The sequence below is a fragment of the Zootoca vivipara genome, chromosome 6, assembly GCF_965207765.1.
Source record: "Zootoca vivipara chromosome 6, rZooViv2.hap1.1, whole genome shotgun sequence".
In the NCBI taxonomy this organism is placed as follows: Eukaryota; Metazoa; Chordata; class Lepidosauria; order Squamata; family Lacertidae; genus Zootoca; species Zootoca vivipara.
The window spans coordinates 63,629,740-63,642,092 of record NC_142589.1 but is presented as its reverse complement, the minus strand read 5'-3'; the positions used below and the strand labels follow the sequence as shown (position 1 = coordinate 63,642,092).

Below are 12,353 nucleotides of genomic sequence, written 5' to 3'. Positions count from 1 at the left end.
TCATCCTCCAAATGTCAAATGTCAAAGCATAAGCTTTATATGGACAGTAGCTTCAGGCCAAAAATAATATATCACTCAACATGCCCACATCGTATGCCTTGATGAGGCTTTGTCAGCGCTGTAATTCCAGCATCTCTCTGCACGAGAAAGTGCCTTCCTTTACAAATGTTAGGAAGTCCAAGCTACCAGAAACAACCATTTTTGCCTGTTCAGTCTCTGTTTCATATCTAAAGAAGCCACAAAGCTCACCAGGTGACCCCCCAGCCCATTGCTGTATCTCACCTAAGCTGCCTCACAGGGGTCTTGTGGGGATAACATGAAAATTTGGAGAGCCATGGATACCACCTTTAGCTCCTTGGATGAAAAGTGGGATATCAACGTAACAAATGTAATACATAAATAAATATAATTATAATCAATCAACCCATGCCATTCAACCCCAATCTAGAATGGGACCACAGCAGATGCAAAGGGTTAAAAATGTCCAGAAATATAATTTTAGTCTTTATACTGGCAGTATCTCAGAATTCTATTTGTAACATTATGGGATTCTTGTTGCCATTTGTAGGTGTTTGTTTTTCATGCTGATACTGTATTATTTAATTTTGTGCTCTATTTTTTTAAAAAAACCTGAATTGGACATAGAATCATAGAATTCTAGAGCTGGAAGGGATAATGAGGGCCATCTAGTTCAACCCCCTGCAATGCAGGATTTTTTTGCTCAACAAGGGGCTTGAACCTGCCTCTCTCATATTAAGAGGACTAAGTTAGTACGTAACTAATGAATGTAAAGAATAGATCAATTTTTAAAATTAAAGCCCCACCACCACATGGCCTGGGGTCCAGCTGGTGGGGAGGAGGAACATCTACAATTCTACATTGTTTGTGACTGGTAGTGCTAAGCTTTCCACTCAACTGGCAAGGTCAGGGAGCTGTCCAGTGAGCCAGTGATCAATAAGTTTCAGATAGCAATGGAGCTGTCCAGCACAGCAAGATAAGATGCTGCCTCAGCAGTGGTTAGACCCCCAACTAAGCAGCCCTACGGCTAGCTCTGCTATTCCATCCTTAGTCTTGTGGCCAGAATGAGAAAAGGCTGCCTAAATCCATCTGACATCAGGACCCATTAAAAGCAGAGGAGAGGAAGAATATGTGAGATAAATTAAGGTTACCAGATTTTTTTCAATGAATCCAGGGACACTTTGGAATGATAGGGTTTTGTCAGGGGGCTGATTTGTAAATCCAAGGACTGTCCCTGGGAAACAGGAATGCCTGGTAACCTTAAGATAAATGCTTTGATCCATGGACACTTTTCCAGACATATAGGGAAATCCAAAGGGTGCCTCCTTGCTTCGGAGAGGCATTCACTGACTTAAAGCAGGACTGGGGCACCTGTGCTTCTCCAGATGTTGTTGGACTCCAGCTCCCATCAGCCCTAGCAAGCATGGGCAGTGGTGAGGCATGATGGGAGTTGTAGTCCAGCATCTGGACAGCCACATCCCCAGCTTAAGTATGGAGGTGTAGCCTGGAGGCAGGGCAGGGGGTTCCTGATAAAGCTATCCTAGGCATTTCTACTCAGAAATCAGTCCTATTGAGTTCAGTGGGGTTGGAAATCTGTGGCCTTCCATTGGAAAACAGGAAGAACAGTGGTAACTGCCTTATACTGTCAGGCCAATGGTTCATAGAATCATAGAATCATAGAGTTGGAATAGACCACAAGGGCCATCCAGTCCAACCCCCTGCCAAGCAGGAAACACCACCAAAGCATTCTTGACATATGCCTGTCAAGCCTCTGCTTAAAGACCTCCAAAGAAGGAGACTCCACCACACTCCTTGGCAGCAAATTCCACTGCCGAACAGCTCTTACTGTCAGGAAGTTCTTCCTAATGTTTAGGTGGAATCTTCATCTAGCTAGCTCATTCATCTAGCTAGCTCATTATAGCTGACACTGGCTGGCAGTGGCTCTTCAGGATTTCACATGGGGAACTGTCCCAAGTCTACCTCGAGATGCTGAGGATTGAACCCGGGACTTTCTGCATGCAAGGCAGATGCTCTACCACAGAGCCACTACCCTTCCTATATTATCCCCCAGATGCTCTTGGACTCCAGTTCCCATCAGCCTCAGCCAAAACATCTAATGGTCAAGGATGATAGGCGCTGAAGGCCACACTTTCCTCTCCCTGCAGCAGAGGATTACAAGCAGAAGAAGCTTTTTCTCATACTTTTAGGGGAAGGCAGGTTCTAGGATCCAACAAGAGCTGTGCGGGGGGGAGGGGGGATGTCCCTGGATAAAACGCCAATTGATATATACCAATTGATATATTTGACAGAACACAAGAAGCCTCCGTAGCTTCAGCTGAGCATGAAGAGGCAGAAAAGGTTTCATTCATTCATATAACTCAATAAAACACTGAAATAAAGCTAAAGAGAAAAGCAATGCAATTACAGGAAAACACATGCGCACACAAAGACACAAATTTGGGTTGTTGCATTCTCTATTCCTGGGAAAGATAATAAGTGTTGATATTGGATATTTTTTGTGTTGTGAATGGCCCTGGGATCTACGGATGAATAATGTTGGAGGGTACTAAGGTGTCCTTCGGAAAATAAAGATTTGCTTTGGTTATAAATATCAGGAACTCTTAGGATATTCTTACTTAAAACTGAAAAGTTACTAAGAATTGCAAATAGTAGAGCATCTCAGGGCAGGCATTTGAACATTGTTAGCACCATTTATATACAGGCATTCCCAACTTACGGTATACCGTATGTGTTCAGCTTGTGCACATTCAGCTTTATGCACCTGGGGGGGAAAGGGGGGCAGAACAGAGATGGGCATCCAGGAATTTTGTTTTTTCAATCCCACCTGCCATTGACTATACACAGTTTCACGTATACCTGGGAACATAGCCCCTGCAAAAGTGGGGAGATTGTATTATTATAATTTTTGCAGTGCAATTGAAAATGAATCTCTTGCTGTTTGTCTTTTAGTATCCCTTAATTTCAGCTGATTTTTCAGCAATAGCTACAGACCAGAATGGACAAAGCCACACAAATCCTTATTTATCCCTTTAAAATATTTCTGTTTTCTTACCATAACCATCCTGACAGAGTTAATAATGAATATAAAACCAATGCTTTATCCAAACTGTGGGCATCCTATATCCCCAGTAATGCCAACAATGGGATTGGTATCAATTCTTGTTTGTTTTTAATTTCCATGAACACCACTCCCAAAAAGAAAGGGTTTCACGTATTCTGCCTCCCCTCCCCTTCATTTAACCTTTTCTTCATTACTTCTCCACACCATAGGCTCTCAGGTCAGGGCAGAGGACTCGCAGGCGCCGGGAAAGCCTAGTAAGACTTGATGGACATATGTATTTCAGATGTATATTTTTATATTTACAGAATTATTTTTATATTATTTATAATGCTGCAAACCATGATGTTATATTGTATGAATTGGCAGTACAGTATATAAATTATTTTATAAATAAACAAACTCCCCACAGGGTTGCGGTGCTAATTGTCTGTTAAAGAAAGAATTAAACAAACAAACAAAAACAGAGAGTCCTGTGTCACTTTAAAGATTAATGAATTAGGCATAAGCTTTCATGGACTAAAGTCCACTTCATCAGATGTTCTCTGCCGGCAGCAATATATATATGTTGGGAGGGTAGGGTATAGAGAAAGAAAAAAGGTTAACAGTGGATTCAAATGGCAGTAGAATGTAGAAAGTACAGATTACGACAATTGAAAGCTCAGTCATCTGTAAAATAAGCACTTGGTGATCAATTGGTGATACACAGCTATCCTAGCATTGGTAGGACAAAGAAACAGTACTGGGAGTGGAAACCATGGTCTATATCAGGCATCCCCAAACTGCGGCCCTCCAGGTGTTTTGGCCTACAACTCCCATGATCCCTAGCTAAGAGGACCAGTGGTCAGGGATGATGGGAATTGTAGTCCAAAACATCTGGAGGGCCAAAGTTTGGGGATGCCTGGTCTATATTGATGCTCAGATGAATATAATCAAACTGTATCTGCAATTCCAGTTCATGCTGGAGTCTGCCCTTTGAAATAGCTCTGTAGGTGAATGGCAACAGTTTTATTCTTAGTCATATTTTGTCGTCTTCCTCATTTCTTCACCACCACCATCCCCAGCTGGGAGTAATGACAACAGGATAGACTTTCTGGTCCACCTGGGGGCAAGATGATGGTTTGGGGGGAGCATACCAGGCCTGTAACACACATGGGGTTGTTTCCAATGTTAGTCCTACTCAGAGTAGAGCCACTACTAACACAAAGAACATGAAAGAACACAGCTAACTTTGGTCCGATAGATAGATTAGATAGATAGATAGATAGATAGATAGAGAGAGAGAGAGAGAGAGAGAGAGAGAGAGATACGGTAGAGGGATAGATAGATACGGTAGAGAGATAGATAGATAGATAGATAGATAGATAGATAGATAGATAGATAGATAGATAGATCTATTCTGTATGGAACTTCACTGGATACGACTCACAGATCTGATTTCCAATAGCTGGGGAAGCAGCTACCGCTGCTGCCCCCAGCTTCTGCATCCTGTAGTGGTTGCCGCAATCACTTTGCCTAACAGTAAGGCTGGCCCCAGTTGTAACGCTGCCATGAAAAAGGCAAAATTCCATGCTAGGCAATCTTTAGCAGAGGAACTGAGAATAGAACTGCTGGTATCATAATGCTGTTTTACAAATCTGTAGTGCAACCATATTTGGACCCAGGTGGCGCTGTGGTTAAACCACTGAGCCTAGGGCTTGCTGATCAGAAGGTCGGCGGTTCGAATCCCTGTGACGGGGTGAGCTCCCGTTGCTTGGTCCCAGCTCCTGCCAACCTAGCAGTTCGAAAGCACGTCAAAATGCAAGTAGATAAATAGGAACCGCTACAGCGGGAAGGTAAACGGCATTTCCATGTGCTGCTCTGGTTTGCCAGAAGCAGCTTTGTCATGCTGGCCACATGACCTGGAAGCTATACGCTGGCTCCCTCGGCCAATAATGCGAGATGAGCGTGCAACCCCAGAGTCGGTCACGACTGGACCTAATGGTCAGGGGTCCCTTTACCTTTACCTTTAGTGCAACCATATTTGGAATACTGTGAACCGTTCCGGTCGCCTTACCTCAAAAAGGATATTGTAGAGTTACAGAGATGGAAAAGCTTCAGAAAAAGGAAGCTCAAAGGATCAAGGAGCAACTCCCCTATGGAGAAAGGTTGCCATGTTTGGGACTTTTTGCTTTAGAGAAAAGGCTAATAAATAATAATAATAATAATAATAATAATAATAATAATAATAATAATATACTTTTTGTACCCTACTTGCATCTGACTGGGTTTTCCCCAGCCACTCTGGGTGGCTTTCCAACAGAATATAACAAAAGCACAACAAAACACCCCACCTTAAAAGAGGCGACATGATAGAAGTTTTTTTTAAAAAAAATAGGCATGGCATGGAGAAAGTGGATAGAGAAAAGTTGTTCTCCCTCTCTCATGACACTAGAACTCACTGACATCCAGGGAGGCTGAATGTATGAAGATTCAGCACTTTCATGCAGTGCATAGTTCAATTATGGAACATGCTTCTGCAAGAGGCAGTGATGGCAACCAGCCTGGGTGGCTTCAAAAGAGGGATAGGTAAATTCATGAAGGCTGTCGATGGCTACAAGGCATGTTGGCTATGCTTCTGAATACCAGTTGCTGGAGACAGTGGCCTTGTGCTCGACTCCTGATTGTGGGTTTCCCATGGGCATCTGGGCAGCCGCTAGGAAATGAGGACGCTGGAATAAATGAGCCAATGGCCTGATCCAACAGGCTCTTCTTACTTTCTTGTTTTTTCCCCCACCAGGGGACTTTCCGAAGCCTCTTGATCATTTTGGTTGCCCTTTTCTGCATCCTTTACAGCAGGCATCCCCAAACTTCGGCCCTCCGGATGTTTTGGACTACAATTCCCATCTTCCCTGACTACTAGTCCTATTAGCTAGGGATCATGGGAGTTGTAGGCAAAAACATCTGGAGGGCCACAGTTTGGGGATGCCTGCTTTACAGTATCCTTTTTGAGGCCTTTTTAAGCCAAAGAGATCTACTAGCCTGGGCGCCCACCCCAGGTTGTTAAAAGTTTCCAAACTAACCACACATTTTTATTTTAATACCAGAAGTCCTCTGGAAAACCAGGAGAGTGAGGAGAGACAAATGCGCAATCAGGACTTCAGAGACTTGCATATCATGGGAAAACAGCATCCAAGCAGAGAATGCAAAAAGCAGGAGTCAAGTGGCGGGAGAGGCAGATTTGCGGGAAGGACGGAGATACGGTTAGGATAGTCTTCTGAGTGGAGGCTGCATCCGAAGAAGTGTCAGAAGGGAAAGGGGAGAACAGCTTCAGCATTCATCACCCGCAGAAGGAGATATCAGCATGCGTACCAACCTCCAGTGATATCCTTACTGCTAGAGCACCATTCCTTGGATGTGGGCCACAAAGGAACCCTTTCCGTGTTGGCATTGAGTAGGAATCATGCCCAAGTAGTGCCAGTTTGGAGGACATCCCCCTGGCAGCAGCCCAGAGCATGGCATAGCATTGGGTTGCTTGAACTGCGGACAAGTCCAAGAACAACATACACAGCTTGGCTCTGGCTCATCCAGAAAGAACCCAGGACATGTTCCTTAGCCAGGTTCTGGGTCATCTTTTCTGCTACGTACAGAGATGCTAGCGGGTCTTTTCAGCAAGACCTTTGATTCCAAGCTCTTCTCTTCCAAAGCCTCAAGATGCTTGTCATGCTCTCGTCCAAGTCTTTTCCAATGCCACCTAGGACTGCTTCACACGCAGAGGAATAAGGAAAGCTCACTTGCTGCTTTGCGTTCTCTGGATTTGGGGGTGCCGCCTAGTTCAGTTGCCCTTTAAAATGAACTTTGCCCCCAAAGAACTTTGGGAACGTCACAAAATAGTTGGGGGGGGGTAATAGATGGAGTAATGTTAATCAACTTTCAGAATTGTGCTGGCTTCAGAGTCACAATAGAACAATAAAATGCTGAATTGTGTGTTAGAGCCTTTATGTTTATGAAAAATCGCTGCTCATGCACCAACCTGTGTGACTGGATCCTGGCCTGTATATTTTGAATGGAGGGATTATAGTAAGTTTTTTAATTGTACGGTAAACTATCCTGGGATAACGTGTTATGCAGAGTGGTATACAAATACCTCATATACAATTTCTTCTTCTACTACTAATAAAAATAATAAAAATACAAAATAAAACAAGAGTTTCCCAAACTTTGGCTCTTCTGGCTCCTCCAGAAGACCTATTTATTGAGCATTCATGGCAGAACATTTTTTTCCCTACTTACTGTAAAAGGGAACCAGCAGAACTTCAGCCGGCCAACATTACAGTAGCAAAAATAAGCAGAAACTAGAATGAGAGCAAAGGTTAATTTCTTGCCTGCTGGTCTGCAGGGCAATTAAAGAGCTTCAGTTCTAAAGACATGCATAGACATGAAAAGAGGAAAACGGCACCTTTGAAGTCCACAGTGCAAAGAGCAGCTTTGAGGGAGAGCTTTTTGGCAGGAGGATCAGGGGGAAAAGTTCCCTCTCCCTGCCTGCTATGATCCTGATATTGATCAGCACCTCCCCTTTCCAACAGCTGCTATTTGTAATTTTTTTTGGGGGGGGGGAGAACTTGCACATTACATGCAAAAAGACCTTCCCCCTCATGTCTAGTCTGGCCCTCAGTGTCCCTTGTGGAAAGTCTTTATTCAGAGCAGCACAAAGAATAGGGAACATGATTGTTGCAACCAGCAGAGGGCAGTGATGCCATTTGAGTCTTGCTTACAAGCAGTCCAGGGGGTGGCAGTACCTGTCAGCATCCTCCATCTCCAGTGTTGGTTGCCATCTGCTCAGGAGACAATGGAAGTGTTGTCTTGGTATATCTTAGCAGGGAGGAGGATGGGGACCAAACTGGACTTTGTTGGCTCTGCCCATCAGGGGCTCTGCATCCAGCTATGGTGGTCTTCCCCAGCCAGCCACCACCACTTGGCATTCAGGAGTGCAGCTGCAGAGATGGATAACCCGTGGCCCTCCAGATGTTGATGGACTCCAACTCCCATCATCCCTGGGCCTTGGCTGATGGCTGCATTGGCTGGCACCGATGGGAGGTGGAGCCCACCAACGTCTGGAGGGCTGCAAGTTCCCTGCCCTGCTTTGGGAGCCGACCCACCCAACTTTCCTCAAAATGAGACTTATTGTGGTGTAATTGTCTCAGGATAGATAGATCCACCACAAAGTCAAACCCCACTTCTCCATATTGACAAATGGAAGATGGAGCCCCTAGATGAGCTTCAAAGAGGTGCAGGGGCTCACATCAGAAGTGAGATTGGGGGGCAACATAGGTATCTGCCTGATAATGAGACAAACCACTGGGCCCTGGCTTAGTAGTCTATACACGGGCTGGCAGCAGCTCTCCGGTATTTCAGACAGGGAGTCCCTGGAGATGGCAGGGATTGATCCTGGGACCTTCTGCACGCAAAGCAGATGAGCTATGGAATAGCCCCGCTTTCCAAGCCCGTTTATGAGCGTGCACCCCCTCGCTCGCCATCGGCCTCTTCTTTGTTCAGAGTCCACCGGGCGGTCCAGCGCGCCTCTCTTCCCCGGTCACCTTGCGGGTTTCGAGGGGGTCGCGGGGGAAGCGGGTAGACGGAAGGCCTGCCCCCCAAATTCGCAACAGGTAAGATGCGCCTGCCTCCCAGGGAGCCCGGCACCGTGGATCGCCACTACCAAAGCCTCCGCCGGCTGCTTTAAGCGAGAGCAAGCAACGCGTGCAAAGGGAGACCATCCCAGGGTCAATATTTGCATAGCCACGCCCACGCGCCCTGAAGGGCGGGGGGAGCCGGAGACGGCGGCTGGCTGGAGGCTCGCGGGGAGCGCGGGCCGCCACGCGCTTCCCCTTTAAGAGCAGAACCTCCGGTCTCGCCCCTCGCCTGGCAAAATGTATCAAATCCGGTGGGCGGGGACGGGCTGGCGCGGCACGGGCCAATGGGAGCGTGGCGTTTTCCGCGGGAGATCCGAATTTCGCGGCACGTAGTTTGGCGCTTAAAAAAAAAAAGCGAGAGAAGGAGGAACGGAAAGAGAAAGGGCTGGGCAGCCATCGGGTGCGCTCTTGCCCCAATCCAGATCCATCCTTGCCCCAGGCGGCCCTGGCAGCGGCCCGGAACCTGGCAGCGGCCCAGCCGGGAGCCCCAAGGAGCCGAGGGGGCCAGCATTGCAAGTCGGCGGCAGCTCCATGAAAGGCGCCGGGGCCGCGAAAGGATCCAGGGCCCGGACTGGCTGCTTGAGCCCTGCCAGGATGCTTCTGGCGAGCCCCTCCGCCAGCCCTGGGATCTAGACACTGGGGGCCGGAGCGGGGGGCAGCCGGGGAGAGAAATCTTCCGGGTGGTGTTTTGCAGAAAGAAAGAAAGAGCAGAAAGAAAAGGCACCCGAGCTTTTGTTCCCCCGATTCTCCGGCTGCGATTTTTCCTCCCAGCCACAAAAGCTGCTTTCTTTGCTGGGGGAGGGGATGTGCAAAGCTGATCTGTAACCTTGCAAAGTCTCTCCAAAAATCCTTTATTTTATGTTTTTGGAAAGAGGGCTAGTGCAAAGTTGGTGTGTCTTTTTTAATTATTATTCTCCGCGCTAAGCGTGCATCATTTATTTATTTATTTTTGAAGCCGAGAGCTGGGGTCATTCATCGGTTTGGAGGAGGAGGAGGAGGTGGGGGGAGGGAAGCTTGCTTGGCCGCCCTATGGCTCGCTCCCCTAGCAAAGAAAGGCTCTGGAAACAGACTTAGATGAAAAGAGAGAAATTGGGGTCTGCATGAGCCATTCCTCCAATACCAAAAGTCAATATTGCAAGCCATTTCTTCCAGGTTTCTTTTTCTTTGAAGGATGAATTTGTGATTTTTTTAATGTTTCATTGGGGCTTGACCCCTGGGGAGCAAGCCAATGGCAGTTTTTTAAATGGCTAAGAGTACATTTTCCAAGCTACCTCTCAGGATCTCTCAAAATAAGAACAGTTATTGCCACCATCACTTGTTTTTGAAGCTCTGCTTGTTCCTTTGTGGCCTTTTGGAGAAGGCTCAGCCATGTTGAGAATCCCCAAAGTTGGGCCTCCTGCCCCTGGACGGGCCCCTTCTGCTCTTGGACCTCCCCAGCAGCAAAAGAAAGTAATGCCTGTGATCACCTCTGCAGAACTGGTGGTATCCAACCTCGGCAGCCCCCAGATGCGAGCTCTCCCAGCTACCTATTTCACTCAGGTGTACCCTCAGACTGCTGTGGTTGCCCCATTGCCTAGGGGCAGCTGCCTTTATGCCACCCCCCATGGACCCGAGATCAAAACCATGCGATCCGCTTCCACTGGAAAATTGCCGGTAATACCGCTTTCCTTTTTCTCTTTCTTTTTATTTCCGTTTCTTTACCAGCGCGTTGGCTTCTGACACCACTGTTGCACCTTTATATGGATGCAGCAATGTAGGTAGGGTTGGGGGGCGGGCGGTTGGCACTAGGTTGCACCTGGCTATGCAGACCCAAGGAACAAGGTGTGCTTCTACCAATAGCTCCAAAGCCAAGGCTACCTTATGAAAACCTTGATTGCTGGGTGGGCTTTGTGGGGTTATGCTGTATGGGGGCGTGCAGATGGAGGTGTCCTTTGGGCTAATGCCCCAAAATACGTGACTCTCAATACATTGTGGCTCATGCCATTTCTTAACTTCCCTGTACTTTGCCCTACAACACTTCTCCTTTTTGTTATTGCAGAAATCCTAACGCTGCTACGTCATGCAAAATGCCATCTGTGACATTAAAAGGATAGGGGAAGCATCTTTAAAAACAAGATGCTAAGGAGAAGAATTTCATGTTGCAAAATTCCTCTCCTGCACTGACATGGCAGTTTGATACATTTCATCACTATTTCAGCCGAGTTGAGCCAGGCCTCAGTGAATCAGTTCCAGGAGCCTTAATCTTTTTTCCCTTTTCCTTTGATCAAAGTCTTGTCTCTTCCCCCACTCACTCTCCGGAAGAGTTCTGATTTCGATGGCTTTTACCTGCTTCAGTAGCCTTCTGTGCATGAATCTAAAGAACCATGCCTAAGTTTGATGCCTCCTCTGGCAAAGGAATCATAGTAAGATGGACCATTGGCCCATCTAGTTTAGGATTGATTGGCAGGGGGATTTCCCAGCCCTACCTAGATATGCCAGGGATTGAACGTGGGACTTCCATACAAGCCAGGTGCTCTCCACCAAGCCTATCCCCAAAGGGGAAAAACAGTTATAAGGAATTAAGGAAGAGCCCAAAGGCCCACCTAGTCCAGCATCTTCTTTTCACAGAAGGTGTCTTTGGGAAGCACAGAAGCAGGAACTGAGCGCCACACCTCTACTTTCCTCACTTCTGATTCTCAGCAGCTGGTATTAAGAGGTGTGCTACTTCTGGCAATGGAGGTAGTACGCAATCATTGTGACCATATAAATAAGGGATGTTCAACGGTGCAGGAGTCTTGCGCTTGGTGAACGATGAGGATGTTCTTTAAGAAAAAAATAGTTGTTGTTTCAGTGTGTTTTTGTTAGCTGGGGATTGTGCCCTCTGGCCACGTTTTTTTCGCACTTCTGGTGTGCGCTGCTTTTGTGTGGGTGTGAATTGAAATCGGAAGCACTCTGGTCCCAAGACAGGGCTGGACAGCAGCACCCAGCATTGCCAGATGGATCCTGAGGACCCACGGGTGCTTAAGCCGGGCTGTTTCCCTTGTCTTTGCTTTTCCAAGGGATCTGGGAGTTGGGTCTAGCAGAATTAATCTGAACCTTGAGAAGCTTGTAGAGCTGAAAGAGGAAGTGGGAGGAAAGTGTTGCACTTCCAACTTCCTCCTTCAGCTCTACCTTCTGGTCAAGAGAGAAAAAGATAAGCAGCCTCTGCCCGATGACCGAGAGGGCAGTGGGGTGAGGGTCTCAGAGAGTTCATGGGCGCCATGGAAAAAACTCAAGGGGGCCATTGTACCCATGAGCACTGCATTGGCAACCCCTGCCGTAAGAGCAGGTGGGTTAATCCAGGTGAGCAAAACATTCATCTTAAAAACAGAACACCCACCCAGATGGCCTTTGCATGGTAGATCTAGTTGCAATCATCCTGAAAGTGGTTGCTGTGAGAGCTGATGTAGTGTTGTGGCTTTGACTTAGGTTCATGGGCCCCAGTTTCAGTCTTGTCTCTGCCATGAGTTCAGTAGGCGAACATGTGAACCTTGTTGTGTTGGGCTAAAGCAGCTTTGGCCAGCCTGGTGCCCTCCAGATGTTCTGGACTACAACTGCCATCAGCTCTG

General features: G+C 47.0%; 2 protein-coding genes across 2 annotated transcripts in view; both read left to right on the top strand.

Annotated features, from left to right (window-relative positions):
* Window positions 1-9,584, top strand: part of CATSPER4 (cation channel sperm associated 4) — a 30,305-nt gene extending 20,721 nt beyond the window's left edge. The window contains exons 16-17 of the mRNA XM_088671321.1: window positions 8,633-8,742; window positions 9,206-9,584. Of these exons, the coding sequence (XP_088527447.1) occupies window positions 8,633-8,742; window positions 9,206-9,584 (489 nt within the window). The remainder of the gene's footprint in view (window positions 1-8,632; window positions 8,743-9,205) is intronic.
* Window positions 9,115-12,353, top strand: part of E2F2 (E2F transcription factor 2) — a 39,195-nt gene continuing 35,956 nt past the window's right edge. The window contains exon 1 of the mRNA XM_035120147.3: window positions 9,115-10,419. Within this exon, the coding sequence (XP_034976038.1) occupies window positions 10,135-10,419 (285 nt within the window). The 5' untranslated portion in view covers window positions 9,115-10,134. The remainder of the gene's footprint in view (window positions 10,420-12,353) is intronic.